We start from the raw sequence: 21,010 nt of genomic DNA on the forward strand, positions 1-21,010 counted from the left end.
GACCGGCGCTCCCAGGAGCTGGCCCTGCCCGTTGCTTTCATTCCTCCGTCCGGAAACTCAGGTCCTTGGGATTTGGGTTCCGCCCACCTCCTTGTGGAAAAAGCCGGGGAGGAACGCAAAGGAGCATGGGTAGAATCGGGGTGGGGCTCGGCAGAAAAGTTTTTGGGGGCGCCCCGCCCCTTCCTCGCCTGCGTCACCCGCTGCTTCTTCCTCGTCTTCGCCTCGGGACCCGGTTGGCTGAGGGGGGCCTCGCGAGGGGCTGTTCATGGTGAGCAAGGGGGGGGGAGAAGGAGGGGACCGGGGGGGTCGGGTGAGGAAGCCCGTGGGGCGGGGGGGGGCTCTTAGGCAAGTCCCCTTGGGCAGAGCCCAGGGAAAGGAGGCGACCTCTTCTCCTCCTCCTCCTCCTCTCTGGCTTCAGAGACCCGCGTCCTTCAGCGGGGAGAAGTTTCGAGTGGGCCCCCAACCCCCCCCGGCCTCCCTCAGTCTGCCCCCCCCCCGGTGAGCATGAGGATGAAACCCAACATCAATAAAACCAGTTCCGATGATGATGATCTGTTCTGTGGGGCCATCAATGCGCGTGGCATTTTAGAGCTTGGCACGGGAGGGAGGCGGCGCTTAGGAAGTGATAAAGTGTGCATTAAATGCCCAGCCCCCTTCTCCAACCTGGTGCCCTCCAGATGACAACTCCCATCAGTTCTCATCAGCACAACTTGGGAGTTGTAATAATATTTTTTCGTACCCCGCCCACTTGACTAGGTTGTCCCAACAACTCTGGACAGCTTCCAACATATATCAAAACAGAACAGAACACTAAACATTGAAAGCCTCCTATAAGCCTTCAGGTGTCTTCTTAAGTAGTCCAAGTCATCTGGAGGGAGACAGACTTTCATGTTCTTTCAGTGCAAATCCTATGCAGGTTTACTCAGAAGTGATTCACACCTTGGAGGCCCCTGGGGCGGGGAGAGGATAGCAAATGGGATGCGATGAGGCAATCTTGTGGGTCACCAACGGGGAGTGCATACGTGAGGCAGGGAGTGAATTCATCAGATGAAACTGTTGGACCTAAAGAAGGACTTCTTCACTCAACACATCAATGTCCTATGGAGCTCACTGCAAGAAGATGTGGGAATTGCTGTTAATGGGTCGTGAGGGTTCTGGGAAGGTGAGAAGGAGGAATAGGGGGAGGCCAGGCAAAGATGGAGCATACAAGAAAGGTTTAAGAAGCGGGTGGTGGACTGTTGAATATTTTAGTTTGTGCCATGTGGACACTTTCCATGTGGGCTCTTCCTCTGTAGGGAAAGTCCACCAAACATTCTGCACTGGGGGACCAATTTAGGGTGCTCTATTAGAACAGTCTTTCCCATACCTTGGTGCTCTCCAGGGGCTTTGGACGACAACTCCTGCCAGCCTCAACCAGCACAACCATGGGATTTGTAGTCCCAAGATATCTTGAAGAGTGCCAGTTTGACAGAGAGCGTATTAGAGTGTTGATCTGCATTGCAGGGTGTTGGACTAGATGATCCTTGGGGTCCCTTCCAACTGTAAAAGGTAAAGGTAAAGGTACCCCTGCCCGTATGGGCCAGTCTTGCCAGACTCTGGGGTTGTGCGCCCATCTCACTTAAGAGGCCAGGGGCCAGCGCTGTCCGGAGACACTTCCGGGTCACATGGCCAGTGTGACATCGCTGCTCTGGAGAGCCAGAGCCGCACACGGAAACGCCGTTTACCTTCCCGCTGGTAAGCGGTCCCTATTTATCTACTTGCACCCGGAGGTGCTTTCGAACTGCTAGGTTGGCAGGCGCTGGGACCGAGCAGCGGGAGCGCACCCCGCCGCAGGGATTCGAACCGCCGACCTTTCGATCGGCAAGTCCTAGGCGCTGAGGCTTTAACCCACAGCGCCACCTGCGTCCCCTCCTTCCAACTGTACAGTTCTATGATTCTATCTGACTGCTCTGCTTCCGGTTTGTATTTTTAGACAAATGTGTGTTTTGTAGTAAATTTCTGTTATTGTGAGCCACTTAGGGATCCTCTGAAGGGCATGGAGATATGAGAAAAGTCTTTCAAACCCCCCACCCATCCCTCCTCTTTATTTCATGTTGTTATAAACATATGAACTGATTTACTTGTGCTCCATTAAGGATCACAACAAGATGGAAGGTAAGACCTTTCACTTACAAACCCATTGTGTCATAAACTATCCAAGCATAATTCAACTAATGTCTCGCCTTTATATCGGCTGCAAAAAGTCTTTAAATGGCTCCAAATTATACTTGGTTCTCTCTGCTCTGTCTCTCTTCTCTTAATCATACCATCTCGGTAAGCTTAGACATTGCAGCAGCAGCACAACAACATATATTATTAAGTCACTCTTGTTCACTTGGAATTTACTTGAATTAGCCATTGGGCTGCTGTTAAGCACAGTGCCTACTCAGCTCACCCCAGAATATCTAAGTAAGTCAGGAATATCTAAGTAAGTCAGATTCTCCCCCAGCCACAGAAATGTTGCTATCCTTTTTCCTCTTGGCTCTTCCTTTCCTAGCTGGGCTGTTTTTAATCCTGACTTGTCAGGTTTTATCTAATGCATCCCTGAGATAAGGTGGGAATTGGAGCTCCCCTTGACTGGTAACAAGATGCCGCATGAAACATTCAGCACTCTGTTTCATTATTAATTGACTTCCTCCCCTGCCTTCAGGCAGCCTAATAATTTAACCATGGCCTTAAAGCTCTCCCCTCTGACAAAGCTCTTTCATTGGCTTTGTGATGGTGAGTGGGACTTTAATTTCCCCTCTGTGCAAAGCTTGAGGCCCTGATAAACTCATTGTTCTGAGGTGGCTGGTGATCTAAGTTTATTGTTAGCACAGAAGCCTGGCCAGGCCTGATAAAGTGAAAAAGAGCCTTTCTGCCATTTGTCACTGCCCCAGGAGATTTCCAAACCTGATAGATCTCCAATGCAGCCCCTTGATAAGGTCAGAGAAGGGCTCCTTCTGGCTAGTGACTCATGCCTGCTTTGTCCATTGCAGAGGGATAACTTTGCTGTTCTGTGGTACCTCTAAAGACCTCATGTGTTTGTTTTGATATGCTCTCACTCACAATGGGTGGGGGGGTGTAGCACAGCCATTTTCATACTGCATTCTGGGCTTATTCAGAAGCTTTTGGGGCACGGGGCACCTTTGGAAAGAAGCTATAAAGGGGACCACAAAATGCCAATTCCACAGAAAATAAACCAGCAGTGCTTGGAACTCCACCCATTTCCAAAATGGCAGGAAAAACCTACACCCACCCACCCCAATAGACAAAGGAACCCCCTCCCCCAAATATGTGCCCCCTCCAACCAAAAAACTCCCTCTCCAAGCAATTTTTAAAAACAGAGCAGAGGACTGGGGAAAGGGCCATGGGAGGGTGCTGTTGGGGACCCCAAGCTTAGGCTCATGTAGATCACAAGTTGGCAGCTATTAGGAATAACTTTATCTAACACCAGGGCTGTGTCACTAGAGGTTGGAATCCTTTTGACAGTCTTAAATGCAGGAGGGTGAGAAGGTGTCTGTTTGTAGAATAACTCTCTGGCTGATGTTTAGGGAAAGGAGGGGCAGGTGGGAAGAACAAGAGAGATTGCTCCATTGTCTGTACTGCTTGCACTGTGGAAAAGCTGACCAAAGAGCTTCTTGGGACTGGAGCTGAAATTCCTTGGCTGAATTCAAAATAAGCCAAGCCCTTACTGCAGAGAAAGGCAGCGTTGTGAACTGGCTTTGGTGGGGAGGGAGTCACTCAGGAGTCAGCCATGAAGATGATAAGCACACACATAACCTGACCAGGACACTAGCTGGAGGTGAATCATCAACCTTCCCCCCCCCCTCAGCCTGAAGCAGCTCATCTTTTGCTTGCAATTCAGTTCTTACACACTCTCAAAAGTATTTCAAAAGGCCAATGAGAGCAACTGAGTGATGAAATTATGCAAAAATCCTGATGTTACTCTGAGAAGTTCTGACGCTAGTTTCCTTACTGAGTTTTGCCAAGACACTTCCTGCTGCCTCGCACTGTGTACGCACACTACACCCATGTGAGAGCCCAATAACTAGCAACAACATAAGAAGAGCCTGCTGGATCAGGCCAGTGGTCCTTCATTCTGTTCTCACGGTGGCTAACCAGGTGCCTCTTTTAAAGCCATCTAAGGTAGTGGCTATCCCTGCCTCCTAGGCACTGCTTGAAGAAGTACCTTCTTTTACCTCTCTGGAGTCTTCCAGCGTTCAGCATCATTGGATGCCCATGAGTCCTAATGTTCTGAGAGAGAGAGAGAGAGAGAGAGAAACACTTCTCGATCCACTTTCTCCATGCCAGGTATCATTCAATAAAACTGTCCTGCTGCCTCTTACTTGCCTTTTCTCTATACTACAAAGTCCCAAATGCTGCACCCTTTCCTCATAGGGGCATCTCTACATCCCCTTTATCATTTGGTCGCCCTTTTCTGAACCTTTCTTGCAACTCCCAGCCTTTTCTCTTAGGAACTAAGGGTGACATACCCTGTTCCCTCCCTCATTTAATCCCTATGACAACCCTGTGAGGTAGGTTAGGCTGAGAGACTGTGGCTGGCACCCAAAGTCACCAAGTGAACCTCATCGCCAAGTGGGGATTTGAACCCTGGTCTCCCAGGGCCTAGTCCAACACTAACTGGTGGCCCCCATGCCTCGACTCCCCTTCCACAACTTGGCGCCACCCCGTATGCTTCTTCACTGGGACGCCTATGAAGCCCAGCCTGCAGGCAGACAGGCATCTGGAGGTGGCTGTTTGTCAGTGCCAGACTCTGCTTACGTTCTTCCCAGCCCAGGTGGGCTGCTGCCTCTGTGTCCAGTGCCTGAGGCCAGAGATGGCCCCTGAGCAGCAGGAGGCTGGACCCGAAGGGCCTTGGCTCCAGTCCAGCTGGGCTCCTCTTGGTCCGACCTGTTTAGGATGTGCAGGTAACCAGAGGGGCATGAGGGTCCTCACAGAAGTCTCCTTTGCTCTTGCAGGAAGAGATGTCTGGAGAAACGGTGGTGAGCACTGCAGTGCCAGCAGCCGCAACCCGCACCATGTCCTTCAAAGGCGCCAGCCCCAGTTCCAAGTATGTGAAGCTGAACATCGGCGGGGGCCTGTACTACACCACCATGCAGACGCTGACCAAGCAGGACACCATGCTCAAGGCCATGTTCAGTGGTCGGATGGAGGTCCTCACCGACAGCGAAGGTAATGGAGGCCTCCTGGCCAGGAGGGACGGCGAGGCAAGATGGGCAGTGCCAGTGTGCTCTTAAGAGGTGGCTGTTTGAGGCTCCCGTTAGCCTCACTCAGTCTCTTTGCATTAATAAAAATGTACTATGCAGCACATAGTTAAACTATGAAACTCCCTGCCACAGGAGGCAGTGGGTAGCCACTAACTCAGATGGCTTCAAAATAAGATTGGACAAATTAATGGAGGAAAGGATGGCTACCAGGCATGATGGCTATTCTCTGCCTCTCTGGTCAGAGGTAGTAATGCTTCTGAATCCCAGTTCCTGGAAACCACAGGAGGGGAGAGGGCTCTTGTCCTCAGTTCTGGCTTGCGGGCTTCCCAAAAGAGGCATCTGGTTAGCCACTGAGATGGCCAGATGCAGCAGGCTCCACTTGCATGCTGACAACTGAAAAAAATGTAATGCTAGACTCAAATGTATCAGGCAGTTCATAGTCTAATAATAATGATGATGACTGTCAGAGCTGCCTCTAGGTCCCAGCTCACAGAGGACCAACGCTAGTCAGTAATAATGTACAAAAGTCTTTATTGAAGTCCAGTTTCCATTTCCAAGCCGCAGCGTGCAGCTCTACGTCTTAGAACCTAGATCGGCGAAGCTCCGTCTGAGTCTCCACCCCCTGTACACCAGTTTAAGACTCTAGCCTTACTCCACCTCTTCCGTCGCTCTTTTCTCCTCTGGGTCCTTCTGCCCCCCGGGGTCTCCTCCTTTCTGGACTCTTCTGACGCTGACCCCCCTGACTCTTGTCCCTCCTTCCGGCGGGCTTTAGGACCTGGCTCCCTATCCGGGCTACCTGCTGTGCCGCTCGCCTGTACATTTGAACTTGGTGCGCGCGCCCAGCCTCCAACCTTCCTCTTGACCGTTTCCTCGCTCTCCGATGGAGGCGTGGCCAATCCTGACTCATCTCCTCCCGCTGGCGGTGAGCAGCCTGATCCCGATACCTGGGACTTCTCCCCCCTACTGCGCTCTGGTGGGGAAGTTGGTCCTGATTTCCAACTGCTGCTCTCTGAGTCCCCTCTGGCCCCTTCTTCCTGGGGTGTCCCCCTAGGCACCCCCCTTGCTCTGAGCATGGGAGCCCCTTTCTGTGAATCTTCCGATTCGCTGGAAAGACTCAGAGACCTCGGACCACTGTTATCGCTTACGCTTCCTTCGGATTCCTCCCCCTCACTCTCCATTTCCTCCCTTTCCTTTGCCTCTGCTCCTGAGCCCCTGACAATGACGATATTCAAAAAAATTGCCACTTGTTCTGTGATGGACTTGTCGGAGCCCTGAAGCAAAGTTTTCCTAAGAGTCTCAGAAGGTTGGTCAGGGAGGAACTGAACAATGGGATAGATGAAGTCTGTCATGGAATCTGCTCTATCTAGTCCAGCCTCCTGTTCTCACAGGGAACCAGATGCCCCCAAGGGAAGCCCACAGGCAGGATCTGACCCCAGAGCCTCCTCCCCTCCTGCAGCTTCCAGCATTCAGAAGCATGGCTGCTTTTTTTTTGTGAGGCAAAGCACCATCCCCATGGCTAATAGCCTTGATCCTCTAGGAATTTGTTCCATCCTCTCTTAAGGTCATCCAGCCGCCCAGAGTGGCTAGGGAAACCCAGACAGATGGGTGGGGTATAAATAATAAAATTATTATTATTATTATTTCTTCTTCTTATGCATCCCAGCCTCCTGTGGGAGCGAGTAAGAGCAATACAGACTTTTGCACCCTCTGATTTTAAGAAAACTTGCAGGTTTAATAGCCGTAAGGGCAAAGTAGAGCAAGATAGCAGGGCTGGAAAGATAGACTGTCCCTTGTTCCATTTGGAGCCATTATGTAAAACTTGTGGCTTGGAGAACTAAGAGCATAATCAGCTTTTCACTGTAAGGCCATTAATTCAAGGCACCCATCAGATCCTTTGGCCTGCATTGCCCTTATTTGTTAAAGACAAGCGTCTGTCTGCATAAGCTCCCCCCCCCCCCCGCCACCCTCCTCAAAGGCATTCTTGTCTCTCTGCCCATAAACCAAAGCCTTTGGTCTGTTTATGGCTGGCTGTCCCTTGCTGAGGATTGTGCAGGAAGCTTGCCTCTGAGAAACGGCTTCTCTGGCTGTATTCAGTCAAGGGCTAGGAGAGGGAGCTGCGGGGGGAAGAAAGAGGAGGCACCCTGTTCCATTTCATTGCTTTTTCATTTTCACTGATAGCACCCTAATAAACAGAATATGCCGGCAGCAGGAGATTTTCTAGGGAGCCCCCTTACCTCCTAGATGCCCTTAGCTGGCCCTTTTGCCCCTTTCTTTAATATAGGGGGGGGCTAGAGAAATGATTCGCTAGCTGTCAGGGATTCTTTACCTGTGATCCCTGCCTTGCAGGGGGGTTGAACATTGCAAGGAGTTGAACTCCATGGCCCTTCAGTTCTCTTCCAATTCTACAATTCTATGAATCTGTTATTTTGTTGGGTCACTTGCTCAAGGTAACCAGGAGGCCACTTGGGGGCATGTAAGCCCAGCATTGCAAATGAGCCATCCAAAATGACAACCCACAAATATTTTTACTAGACTGACGGTCTGTTTATTTCTTGGCTGCTGATCATGGCACTTCAGTGAACCTGAAACGAGTGGGAGGGGCTTCCTTTTCCAGTTTCCTGCAGCTGATTCCTATTTGGTCCAGGCAGGTAGTAAACTTACATTAGCATTCCAAAATGTTTACAGGGCACCTCCTTTTCTAAAGCTTTATAGATCTTCCATTGCCCACACCCAAAATCCTGCTTGGGACTTGAGATCAGCATAAGAGGCTCTACTCTCTGCCCTGTCACTACATGAGGGGCTATAAGGAGGTGCAAGAGGTGACCCCTTTTTGTGGCAGCCCCAGGATTGCAGACTAGCCTCCCAGTGGGAATCTGCTTGGCCACAGATGTTCCCCATCTCCGCTGCAAGGTATTTAGGCACCCCAAACCTTGGCCTGTTGGTGGTCCTCTCACTGGTAACAGGGAGACAGTGGTTTTGTTCTGCTCTCCTCCTTTGCCTCTTTCTCCATTAATTTTCATCTGCTGTTGCCTCAGGCTGGATTTTGATTGACCGCTGCGGTAAACATTTTGGGACCATCTTAAACTACCTGCGTGATGGTGCTGTACCCCTTCCAGAGAGCCGGCGGGAGATAGAAGAGCTGCTGGCAGAAGCCAAATATTATTTGGTCCAAGGTCTGGTGGATGAGTGCCAGGCTGCCCTACAGGTAAGCAGGCCATGCATCAGGCACTTGAGAACCCACAGTGGCTACAAAATCCCTTTTGTTGTTTGCCTTGGTGAAAAGAGTGAAGAGAGGTGTCTTCTGTTGGCGTCGAAACTTGCGCAATGCAAACACCCAATGAGGGTGCCACCACAGAAAAGGCCCTGTCTTGAGTCACTGCCTGATGTACCTCAATTCCTGGTGGGTCTTCAGCTGGGCTAGTAGGTTCTTCCCGGTGGGCTCCTGACTTCTCTTCCACCTCTTGCTTGCGTTCTGATTGGGTCTCTCGTTTCAGCAGAACAAAGAGGTCTACGAGCCCTTCTGCAAGGTGCCCATCATCACATCCTCCAAAGAAGAGCAGAAACTTATAGCCACATCAAACAAGGTGAGCAGCTCTTTGGATGAGAAAAGCTGTGTTTTAAGCTTGGCATGTTCACAAACTACACATTCCCGCCTGGTTTTCACTTCAATACCTGTACAATTTGGCTGTGATTCCTGCATTGCTTAGGGTTGCACCAGATGACTTTTAGGTCCCTTCCACCTCTGTGATTAAGTGTTGGGCTTAATTTGAATTAATTTTATAAGGAATGATTTTAGAGTGTTGTGTTGTGTTGTACTGTTGTACTGTTTTATTGTTGTTAGCCGCCCTGAGCCCGGCTTCGGCTGGGGAGGGCGGGATATAAATAAAATGTATTATTATTATTATTATTATTATTATTATTATTATTATTATTATTATCTCTGCCTTCCCCTAGGAACTGGGTTGGGGGTGCGGTGGAGAATTACCTGCCTCTTTACTCTTTCTTTCTCCTCACCAGTTCCCCACCACCACCTTTATCTTCACCTGTATTCTGTCTTTGAAACTTAGATTGTTAAACCTGCAAGACCAGGATCATATTACAGCACCCTGATATTTTATATGGGGCCAGAATATAAACACTTCAGTAAAAACATAGCAAAGGGGTGGCTAACTGTGACCCTCTGGATGTTGGGTTCCCAACTCCCATCAGCCCCAGCCTGCATGACTACGTGGTCAGGGAAGATGGGAGTTGTAGTCCAGTAATAACTGGAGGGACACAGCTCAGCCACTCCTTGACAGAAGGATAGACCTATCATAATGGGCAGGTCTGTTCATGGTTGTACATGGCCATGAGTGGAACCTCTGTGTACAGAGGCAGTCTACCTGTGGATATCACTTGCATGGTGAAGCTGAACATCGGCTTTGCACCATGCAAAGTTTATGACTGATTGATTGATTGAATTTGTACCCCACTGTTCAGCCAAAGAGACTGGCATATAGTCAAAACAAGTCTAAAAAAACAGGATACGCAAGGGAAAAGAGACAGGGAGGGAAGAGGAAAAGCAAAACTCAGGTGCCAGTTTCTAAAGAGTCATTCTTTAGAATGCAGTTCAGGGGCAGGAGGCACCGGATGGGGATGGGCTTTCTATCTCTCCCATCCCACCTGGAATTGCTTCCCCCAGTTGACAGCTGAAGGGAGAGTTCCCTTTTCAAGGTGAGCTCTATAACAAAAGCATCAAACTGTGACATTTATCCCTACCTGTTTGTGCTTTCCCCGCAGCCAGCGGTAAAATTGCTGTACAACAGAAGTAACAACAAGTACTCCTACACCAGGTAAACGCTTTCACCTTCTGCACCCAGGGAAGGTTTGTAAGGCCATTTTCAATGCCACATGGAAGCTGATGAAACAAAGTGAGGAGGCGGGGAATGGAGTTTTGACTAAAAGTAGAGTTAGTGGGGGCAGGGGTTTAAAAGAGGCCCCTGGAAACTGGAAGGTGTCCTCATTCCTGTCCTGTTGGCTCAGCAACTCCGATGACAACATGCTGAAGAACATTGAGCTGTTTGACAAGCTTTCGCTGCGCTTCAATGGGAGGGTCCTCTTCATCAAGGATGTCATTGGGGACGAGATTTGCTGCTGGTCTTTCTACGGACAGGGGCGCAAGATAGCGGAAGTCTGCTGCACGTCCATTGTGTACGCCACGGAAAAGAAACAGACCAAGGTGAGTCTTGTTGCTGTTGCTTCCTTGACAACACCCACCCACTCCCCAAAATGATATGTAGAAGGTAGGTAAATGCAGACAAAACCAAGCAAGTATTTGAGCTTGCCCCGGCAACCCTCTTCTTCTCTCCCCTCTGCCCCACCCCCAACATAGCCGGGATGCAAAGTTCTTCCATGCCTAGGCAAGAGGATCCGGGGGAAGAAGTCTCCTGCCAGACTGCTGACTGAGGATGGTTTCAGGGAACATGTTGGGTCGCAGTTAAAACAACGTCACTGGCTACCAGTCTATTTCTAGGCACAATATGGTGCTGGTGATAACTTATGAAGCCCTCTATGGTTGGGCCCAGGCTACCTGAAATATCATCTCTCTCTCTCTGTGAACCCACCCAAGTGCTAAGATCCTCAGGTGAGCACCTTCTCTTGGTCCCATCAGGTGAGCACCTTCTCTTGGTCCCATCAGAGGCACACTGGTGGTGACCCAGGAGTGGCTGCTCCCATATTGCAGGATTCCCTCCCAAAAGAGGCTAGATGGGCTCCTTCTTTGTCATCCTTCCACTGGCAGTGCTCAGAGCTTCCTGTTCCAACGGGCCTCTGGAAATGGAGGTGCGGACGGAGCTTAGGCTGGGCAGATGTCAGGGCAAACTGTAGTTTAACTGCTGGCTCTAAACAGGGTCTGGTGTATTTTAACTGTTGGTTTTTAACTACCGGTAATTTGTTTTCCTTTGTATTTTATAATGATGTTTTAAAATGTAAATTGCTCTGAATTCCAGCTTGGGAGAAAGGAATTCCTCTTAACCTCCCTCTGCTTGGGGTGTCCAGGTTGAATTCCCAGAAGCCCGGATCTACGAGGAGACATTAAACATTCTGCTTTATGAAGCCCAAGATGGACGAGGCCCTGACAACGCGCTGCTGGAAGCGACTGGAGGGGCAGCCGGCCGCTCGCACCACCTGGAGGAGGACGAGGAGCGGGAGCGCATTGAGCGAGTCCGCAGGATCCACATCAAGCGCCCGGACGACCGCACTCACCTGCACCAGTGAGAGAGAGAGAGAGAGAGAGAGAGAGAGAAGCCAGCCTCAGCCCACAGTCCTGTTGGGGCAAAATCTCCGTCCAGGCTCACTCCAGTGGCTGCCAGGCACCTAACTTATATTCCATGCAGTCTATAAACTGTTATTTTATAAACAAGTTAGAGTATTTTTGGTATGGAACACAGTAGTTTTATCATGAAAATCCACAAGGTGTCCAGCTTCACAGCAATCCTGTGGACTCGCTCCAGCCTCTGGGAATCAATGCCTGTCTTAGTTTATCCAGCACTTCTTGTTCCTGTTCTCTCGTGCCTTGAGGAATCTTCCTTCTGCAGGGGCATTTTGCAAAGGCAGCCTCCCCCCACCTGGTGCTCTCTGGGAGCTTTGGACTCACAGCTCCCATCCTAATGGAGTTGTAGTCCAAAGCCCTCTGGAAAGAGCTACGTTGCTGGGGATGGCTGTGCTAGCAAAACAAAGATGTTGCCTGCCCTCTCCATCTCACTCAAGTCCAGGGTTCAAGAAAGGCAGCTCAACTTCCACACACCTCCCACTTTCTCTTCCTGAAAGTTAAAACGGGAGAGATGAGCTGCCTCTCAATTCATGCACTGTGACAAAATCTACAGTAGAAACCTCTTTGCTTGCTTTGGCACCAGGTTGCTAATTTCCTAAGTGCAGGTGTAACTTCTCTGTGAACAGAGACAGGGGCACTTTGAGGAAAAGGACACAACATACTTCTAGGATGGAAGGATAATCCTTCCGCTTCCCTCTTTCTTTTTGGACATGGGCAGAGGAGAGGTGGTCCTCTCTTGGCCACTCTTTAGGGAAATGTACCTGCAGCAGGGCCAAAGTGTTGTCTTGCCTCTTCCCAAGTTAACATTTGGTGTTTGTTTGTTTGTTTGTTTGTTTGTTTGTTCATGCTGTGACAGTTTTTCCACAACAAAAGTCCAAGCAATGCCTCTTCCCATTTCAGGCAGGCTTTTACAAGTCTCGTTTTCCCACCCACTTCCATGCAGACAAACCCTGCTGATTTTGGGAGCGCATCTGTTTCTCCTTCCATCCGTCCCATCTTGGGTGTGTAAGTTGCTCTTGCCTGTTTTGTAGGTGGGACAGAAACAAAAATGTGAACTTGCCATGCCACTGTCTTTGCTGCGCCCTGCTCTCTTCTTTTGAAACCCGAGGCATGTCTCAAAAGTGAGAGAACCTACAGCACAGGGTGGGGAGAGCAAGGGGCTGTCCTACGTATCCCTCCAGCCCCAGCCCCAAAATATCAGATGCAGCTTTTGCAAAAGCCCTACCCCACCACTACATTTTCTCCCAGGTCATGTAGGCTCATGTGCATATGTAAAGCCTCAGTCTTACTACTCGGGAGGTGGGAGGCAGCTTAGAGGAGCACCTTCCATATACGAGAATACATTCTGTGTGTGTTGAGGCAGGATGCACGATTATCACCCCTTTTAAATCTACCTCTGCACAATTTCTCTTTTACTTCCGTTAGGAAGCAGATTAACTAGAAACCTGTAATGTTGCGTTTGGGACTGAAGTAGCATGAAAGCCAAAGCATCAAGCTGTTTGCTGAAGCTTAGAGGAGCCCTACCTGGCCTGGCACCCTCCAGAGGGGTGGACCACAACTCCCATCAGCCCCAGGATCACATGGCTATCCTGGTTGGGACTTATGGGAGTTGTAGTCAAACCCATTTGGAGGGTGCCAGGCCAGAGAAGGCTGAAGTATTAATACACTGAGTATCAAAGTCTCACTCGGCTCATTCCTTTTTGTGTGTTTGGGTCTCTGTCTCATCTTCCCACAGTCGATGCAGCACCTCAGCTGCAATTTTCTCCCTTTGCAGGAGAGAAAAAAGGCACTGGTTGGTGGTCTTATTTATCCCATTTCATGCCTGTCACTTGTGCAGCATAAAACATTGCGGAACAAAATGGTGTGTCATGATGGCGCTCTGGATGCTCCCAACTCCACATCATCTTGGAGGATTCATTGTTAAAAACATGTTTAAGTATTATAGTAAGTGACATCACTGTAAAACTTGCTCAGTATTTTGACATCCTTAATATGTTACAGCTAAGCTTATCTGGGAGTTGTAGTTCAAGGAAGGCACTTAAGAAACTTCTCCAGCAAGAGTCTGATAACTTCCTCTCTTTATTGTTGTGTACAGCCTAATGGCGGGGGGGGGGCAATCCTCACATTTTTTGGAAGTGTAAGAAAGAAATTGTTGTGTCTGCAGTTAGGGGACAGGATGGTGGATTCCTGTGAAGCCTTTGCTTCTAGCATCCTACCTTGCTCTTACGAATGTGGAAGAACTGAGCCTGCTACACACAGATCCCCAAAGGTAACTGTTGTTTCCAGGATGGGGGGCTTATAATCCCACATCAAAGGGAAGCAGTTTCCTCTTACTGTCAGCCAACCAATTTTGTAACATCAACTCTGCGCATTAAGATCACCTTTCCTTGCCCGTCTTTTAGTTTGAAGGTTTGGAAATAAGCAAGTGAGTGCCGGTGGTTTTAGCTTCCTGGGGCCAGAGGAAGGGGTGGGGTGCAGTTGCCTTCCTCTCCCTGTTCAGTTCTCTGAGCCTTTTAAAAAAATGCTCTTCAATAGAGGGAAGTGTTCTTTGTTTCAATGTTCAGGGCTGAGTGCATCTTTCAAGATAATCCATTTCTTCGGTGAGACTTTGTTTTCAGGAAAAGGTGGGATCAGTGAAGAAGGGAGGCTGCACATCAGCTGCCAATGAATTCTGCACTGTTCAGTATCAGAACAAGGAATAAGGTACTTCTCCTTGGTACAAACAAGACACCTATGTGGCCATGGAAGGTTTAGGTGGTTAAATCTAGCTGTAGTATTTGCTGCCCCAGGTTCCCTGTAGGCCAAAGGTGGTCCCTTCTCCTCCTCAATTGTTCCCATGTGGGGGCACAGTGAGAGGTGCTTTTTCATTCTCCCACCTGCAACCAGGAAGCATCCTGACAATCCTGCAGACTTGTTTCCTTTGAAGTAGAAGCCTGACCGTCTTGCTACTTTTACCGTGCCAGCAGGGTGTTAACTTGCTTCCAGACACAAACTATAGAGCATGAGCTAGAGGTGCAAGGAAAAAGTAGCCCAGCTGCCCCCAAAGTCATGTGCAGTGGTAAAAGCCCTTTATAAGTGGAAGGTGAAGGGGCAGCAGAATGGGTGGCTGTACCTTGCATGAAACACTTCAGCTGCCTGAGCAATGGATTTTGTGTCCTGAAATGAAGCCTTGCTGTGGTTGACGAGTGTGGCGAAGGAGCATTCAAGTGCACATCTGTGTGGGGAAGCGGTCTCCTGCAGCGAGGTTAGAGGCTATGACTGACAGTGGCAGAGCAAGCCGCTCGGGCACCTGGGGCGAGCCGTCCATAGGGGCAGGGTGGGCCACAGGGCCTCCGGAGTCTGCCTGCCCCTCCCACCCTGCTGCCCTACAGCTGGGGGGGGAGGCAGCGGGCAGACCATTAGGACAGCGCGGAGCCTGCACGCACCCATGCCACCGTGTCTCCGCGTGAGTGCTGCGCAGCATTTTGTCACCCCCCTCAGTGGTGACACCCGGGGGCACTCCACACCCACTGCACCCCCTTCCTCCACCCCTGGCTGCGGGAACAAGCTGCCAGCTGCATCCAGTGACAAGCACTTTTAAGAGCAGCAGTGGACCCTTCCTCTGTCAGCAGCAGCAGCAGCAGCAGAAATTCTCCCCCACAGCTTCAGTTTCACAGCCTTCATTCCAATGCTACAAGGTAATATTTGCAGAGCAGAGCAAAGTTTCTATGTTTAAGTCTGTATGTATGTATTTTATGCAGGTCTGAAAATATGCAGAATAAATAGGCGTTTTGCCAATTTCCAACTTGTTGGCTGTTCCTTTGTTTCTCTTGCAGGCAGCTAACAGATGTAGCCCAATACTTTTTGCAGGAAGGTGATCAAAAATGGTTTGGGCTGCTGGGCCAAAGTTTGCCAGACATGCCAGGAGGTGGGGAGATCTCCCTCCCATGCAAGAAGCAAGCACACAATTGAGAGATGACTCAAATGCAGTTACACAAGCAGGCCCTAATTTTTTGGCAGATATCACCAGAAGACCGTTCCAATTCAGGGCTGCTCAACACCTGCTAGTTCAATCCATCTGAATCTGGGTTGCATTGGGAGAGCTTTGTGGCTGGGAGATGCAAGACTCCGTTCAGCAGCTGAACTTGCAACATTCACACACTGAAGTCTCCATTTGGTCGCCTTTGCCAATCAGAGCAACCAGCCTGTCATTGCTGAACCCCTGAGGAGCTTCTGTGGCTTCCTCAGTAGAGCTGGACAAATGGATTCTGGACTTACTCTGTTTCTCAATTTCCCGCTCTTAAGTTCAGTTTGCCTCATTTTCCACAAATATTTGCATTTTTTAAAGAGACACATTCAAATTAATGCACACTTTGTGCATTGTTCCCCTAATACACCATTTGCATGCAGCTTTGCAAGCAATTTCCCCTTACAGAATGCATTTTGTATGTTAATTTCACCAATATGCATTTTTATACACGTGCCTTGATTGATTGAAGAACTGCAGATCAACATTCAGGGAAGTGTGGATTTCAAAAGTAAAGAGGTTTAGGAGTTGCAAATTTGGCAAGTGTGCCTTTCTCCCCATTCCTGCTCCACATGTAACAAAAAGGTGACTGGTCCAGAAGAAGCCTCAGCTGGCCCCCTTACTTGGCTTTCAGACAGAGCAAGAAGGAGCCTTTAAAACCAGTCAGGAACTAGTTCTTTTTAAAAAAACAAAAAACCCTACAATATCATTTCAAAGCCGTGTTTCTCTTAGTCTTTTTAATTCACATTGCCACTTACAGTCTATAGAGAGGAACATGGAGGCACGATTTCGACTGCAGAACCTTCCTCCCACCCCACCCCATCGCCCACCGAAGGGCGATGCCCAAGCAGCAGCAGGGATCTCAAGGTTCCCCCAAAAAACAGTGCCAGAGAGCAATGAGGAGAGTTGTGTTCCCAAACCCTAAGGGACAACAGCTGCCTGCCTCGCATTTCTCCAGGCTGTAGGATTCAGCTTTACAGATTGCCATAATGGGAATTACAGATTGTAATGGGAAGAATACTTTTTCCAGAGTGTAGAACTTCCTCCACTTCTAAGGTGCAATTATTTTCTGAGGCTTTCCCCACTTGGACCTATTAAGAAAACCTAAGGAAATCTGTAACTGTTGACTGAGATTAGAGGCAAGTTATCACAAAAATATAGCCAGTTATTGGGAGTATTCATACAGTCAGTCATGGGATCTGCAACAGTCCTATGGCATCAAAACACTCTTTGTAAGCATCAGAATTATAATATGGACTCTGCTCCTCTCCACAGAGGAGTTTGGGCTACTTTCTCTTTCGAACATCAGCAGTTAACAGGCAAAGGTGGAACATGTGCTTCCATCAGGATGTTATTCTGGGTGATACCTGTTGGATTTAAACATAGAAAGATTTAAAAAAAATAATTAGATGGCTCCCTTCTCATTTTGCATCCTCTGCCTAAACAGAAGCATTGTTACTTGAGAGTCCTGCATTGCAAGATGTTAGACTAGATGATCCTCGGGGTCCCCTTCAACTCTACAATTCTGTGATTCCCACCAAAAGGACAAAGGGGAGCTGACAGCAACTAAGGGATCTGGCTTTTTAAAAGGAAATTCATGCCCTATAAATTCCTATAAATTCTAATTGTTGTTGATACAAAATACCGGTACATTTTACTTATGGTCACCAATCAAAGCAATACGTACTGCTATACATCATATCTGTAATAATTTTGGTATAGACACTTTGACACAGCTTTGTTATTTAGAAACATTTATCCGAGTGTTTATTGCGGTTTTATTTTTAATATTTAATAACATATAATTGTTGCATGTCATATGTTCTAATGTAAACAAATATATATCTCAATACAAGCATATTAAATAGTTTAAAGATGAAAATTGATTTTAAAAAACTTCTTTACGAGCAACGGGGGGCTGGGCTGGATGGACCTTTGATCTGATTGATCTACTTTTGATGTTTCTCTTTAGAAAGCACCGGCCTTGAAATAAAAGCATGTTTTGACAATCTTGCCTATTATAAATCATCCACTGTGTCGCACGATGAGGAAGGAAAATCTAAGAGCCTGCTACATCAGGTGGCCCTTTTTATCCAGCTTCCTGCTCTCAGAGGGATCAGCCAGCTGCCCCAAAGAGAAGAAGCCCCCAAGCAGAACGTGAAGGCAATAGCAGCCTCCTCCCCACTGACGACCCCCAGCAACTGGCATTCAGAGAACTGTCCCCTCTTATTCTGGACATAGTGCACAGACATCATGATTCATGGCTATTGATAGCCTTCTACTCCAAGAATTTGACCCAGTCTATCTATGTGCTGCATGTAGAAGTCCTTTCTTTTATCTGTCTCCTAAATCTTCCAACATTCAGCTTTGCTGGATGTCCAGCAAAACAGTTGGGTGAGAGAAAGAGAAGCTGTTCCCTTCTTCAAGGGAAGAAGCTGTAGTTTGAGCCTCAGACTCCAAAGAGGGATGGGCACAAAGGTTACAGCTCATCAGCATGGAAAATCACAAACAGATTATCAATACAGACAAATAAGGGGGCAGCACACCTGCCTGGGAGGTAGAAGGCTCAGCACCTGACATTTCCAGCCCTTGTCGCCTAGGCTAGGTGGACAAGCAGCCTCACCGTCTGGCCTAGGGGGCAGCTTCACATGCAATTATTCAAGCAAGGCCAACTTAAGCATACCCAAGGGACTTTTGAAAGCTTGCTTGGCTTCATGATGGTCTGGTCTGACACTACACCTGGGTTTAATTGGATTCCTCTTGGTTATCTAGACACTCACTTGCAATGTTCCTACACTGGTCTGCTCACCACCCCAAGTTACCTGCAAAAACCTCACTCCAGCTACAACATTTAGGCCCCTAAATCTGCTTTGCTAGTCATTCCTTCAGCATCCAGTTCTTTGCCTGTAGAAAAAGGGCCACAGTCATTGCAAAGGACTTACCACCGTCAGTTGTCCGTTTTTGGCTTTGTAGACCTGAGCATCCTGCCCAGTGGTGAAAACCATTGTTCCTTCTTTCCCTGAACTGATTTGGAACTGGAGGCTACAAAAAGAAACACCAGCAATGACATTCACAAGCCCACCAGGCTTAGGTGCAAAACCACCATCCTGGCCTCTAGGGAAGGGTCTGGGAACTCAGGGAGAGAAGACCTGCTCTCCATGCAGAAATAATTAGGCTGATAGTGAAGTCCCTGGAGAGCAACTGCCAGGAATTGAAGTGGGTCCCAAAAACACAGGTGTGTCTTCAACAGTCATGGAAAGCTGTACAATTAAGGGTGTTCTGCAGTTTGGGGGCTGACACAGAGAAGGCCCTCTCCTGGGGTTACAACCACCACCCGCTTGTAGTTCTGAGGGCAGCAGAACTACCAAGAGGGGCTCCTCTGCCAATCTTAGCACCCGAAAGGGCCTAGAGGGAAGGAGGCAGTCTCAGATATTTCATTTGGGACCCAAGTGGTTTTTCTGAGCCACCTGCACTGGGACAAGGATGTCAGAGGCATCAGGCCAGAATCCCCCCAGTGGCTGTTCAGATGCTTCCCAGAAGCCCACTTACAGGCTGTGAAGGCACCAGGCCTCTCCTGCCCTTCCTAATTCAGTGGTGTATCCTTCCCAATGTGGCATCAGAACAGCCTCTTCAAAATAGTCCCCTGGGTTTTTGCTTTAAATACATGGAGTGTGAAATTCAGGCTGAGAAGCAGGCCTGTGCTTCCTATGTCAACAGATGTGGGTGATGCTTAAGAACGATCAATCCCATGATTTCATTCATTTGCAAATGCAAAGGCCTCAGAAGAGTGAGGGACCCACCTTCCCTGGACCACCGAGACATTCTGCTTGTGGGCCAGAATGCAGAGTTTTGTGACCGTCTCAAAAAAGTGCTCACACTGCAGAATGGCGTCTCCCTGGAAACAAGAAATGGAGTCAGGCAGGGCTCTCCATTCAAGGAGAAACTCCCTTTTCACCACTGTGTTATGATCAGACAGCTGCATTTGAAAATTGAATACAAAGAGGTTAATAACACTTTTCAAAAGCAAAAAATAAAATAAAAAAATGCACTTGGGCTAAACATGTCCCTATACCAGTGGTTCTCAAAGGGTGTGGCAGGAAAATTCTCTTTTTTTTCCTTCGCATTTTCTAAAACAGGAACATAGAGCATATTTAACCCCCCTTCCCCCATCCCACTTACAACTTCGTACCAAATACCACATTTATACATATACCATATGACTTCTCTTTCACACTTTTCCTGCTTCCTTTTGCTTTTCTACTACTCCGTGTTGGGACGCGGGTGGCGCAGTGGGTAAAACCTCAGTGCCTAGGACTTGCCGATCGCATGGTCGGCGGTTCAAATCCCCGCGGCGGGGTGCGCTCCCGTTGCTCGGTCCCAGCGCCTGCCAACCTAGCAGTTCGAAAGCACGTCAAAAGTGCAAGTAGATAAATAGGGACCGCTTACTAGCGGGAAGGTAAACGGCGTTTCCGTGTGCTTCATCATGCTGGCCACGTTACCTGGAAGTGTCTGCGGACAGCGCTGGCTCCCGGCCTCTAGAGTGAGATGAGCACACAATCCTAGAGTCTGTCAAGACTGGCCCGTACGGGCAGGGGTACCTTTACCTTTTACTACTCCATGTAATCCACATATTTTTAATCATCCAATTTGTTATCTGTCAAATACTCTATTTCAAATCTGCTGGATTTACTTGAGACCTGCAAACTATGAATTTGTTTATACTGGTTTTTGAAATAGTAAATAAACTTTATCCATTCCTTCTTATATTCCTGATCTATGTTTTCTCTTATCCCGTTTGTCAGACCAACCAGTTCAGCAAATTCAAACATTTTCTTCCTTAGTGGGTACTAGACTTGTTCTCCCCCTTTGTGCCAATAAGGTTCTAGCTGCAGCTGTGGTGTATAGTAGTAAACTCTTAAGACAGTTCTGCCAATCTGATGGGTGTTAAATACCATCTGTGGGACATTTTCATCACATTTTCTTTTAGCACATAACATGCCATAAAATTCGTATTTATTTTCTACAAATTTCCCCATAATTCATAATCAATACTGTGACCCACATCTTGTGTCCACTTAATCATGCTCGATTTCACAAATTCCTCTTTAGTTTCCTGCTCCAACAGCAGTTTGTACATTTTTTATAATACTTTTATATTTGTATCTAATAGGACTTTGGAAAACACACTTTTGTTCTGCAAAGCCATTTTTCCTAGCTATCTTAAACAATTCATTAATCTCATGTAGTTTGGTGTGCAGCCCCATATCCTACCACTAAGGAAAATAAAAACTGATAAGCTAACTTTTCACAAGTACAGAAGAGAAGGCCTGGGCTGAATTAGGCCAAAGGGGTCCCCTCTAGCCCAGCATCTTGTTTTCACAGTGGCAATAAGAGCAAGATCTGAGTGCTCTCCCCACACTTATTCAAAGTCATGCCTTTCTCTTC

General features: G+C 48.3%; 2 protein-coding genes and 1 long non-coding RNA gene across 9 annotated transcripts in view; 2 read left to right on the top strand and 1 right to left on the bottom strand.

The window, feature by feature from the left end:
• LOC309354488 overlaps nucleotides 1-15,343 on the top strand; it is a 204,678-nt gene extending 189,335 nt beyond the window's left edge. The window contains exon 2 of the long non-coding RNA XR_014162329.1: nucleotides 14,489-15,343. This is a non-coding gene — a long non-coding RNA (uncharacterized lncRNA). The remainder of the gene's footprint in view (nucleotides 1-14,488) is intronic.
• Nucleotides 104-15,343, top strand: KCTD10 (potassium channel tetramerization domain containing 10). Of its 3 annotated transcripts, none has more exons than XM_081884629.1 (7): nucleotides 104-268; nucleotides 5,001-5,214; nucleotides 8,285-8,454; nucleotides 8,744-8,833; nucleotides 10,029-10,081; nucleotides 10,272-10,467; nucleotides 11,286-15,343. In XM_081884629.1, the coding sequence occupies exons 1-7, from the start codon at nucleotides 266-268 to the stop codon at nucleotides 11,502-11,504; spliced, it is 945 nt and encodes a 314-aa protein (XP_081740755.1). In that variant the 5' UTR covers nucleotides 104-265; the 3' UTR covers nucleotides 11,505-15,343. The 3 variants fall into 3 exon arrangements, with proteins under 3 accessions (XP_081740755.1, XP_081740753.1, XP_081740754.1); XM_081884627.1 differs by lacking the exon at nucleotides 104-268 and adding an exon at nucleotides 586-1,162; XM_081884628.1 differs by lacking the exon at nucleotides 104-268 and adding an exon at nucleotides 595-1,162 and having other exon boundaries at nucleotides 8,747-8,833.
• A 1,043-nt stretch (nucleotides 15,344-16,386) lies between these two features.
• The window catches only part of MYO1H (myosin IH), a 77,952-nt gene continuing 73,328 nt past the window's right edge, over nucleotides 16,387-21,010 (bottom strand). For all 5 annotated transcript variants that reach the window (XM_081884571.1, XM_081884573.1, XM_081884572.1 and 2 more), the window contains exons 30-32: nucleotides 19,366-19,460; nucleotides 18,508-18,607; nucleotides 16,387-16,932 (exon numbers count right to left, since the gene is read on the bottom strand). In XM_081884571.1, the coding sequence (XP_081740697.1) occupies nucleotides 16,909-16,932; nucleotides 18,508-18,607; nucleotides 19,366-19,460 (219 nt within the window). In that variant the 3' untranslated portion in view covers nucleotides 16,387-16,908. The remainder of the gene's footprint in view (nucleotides 16,933-18,507; nucleotides 18,608-19,365; nucleotides 19,461-21,010) is intronic.

The sequence above is a fragment of the Podarcis melisellensis genome, assembly GCF_964234715.1.
Source record: "Podarcis melisellensis genome assembly, chromosome: 13".
Classification (NCBI taxonomy): domain Eukaryota; kingdom Metazoa; phylum Chordata; class Lepidosauria; order Squamata; family Lacertidae; genus Podarcis; species Podarcis melisellensis.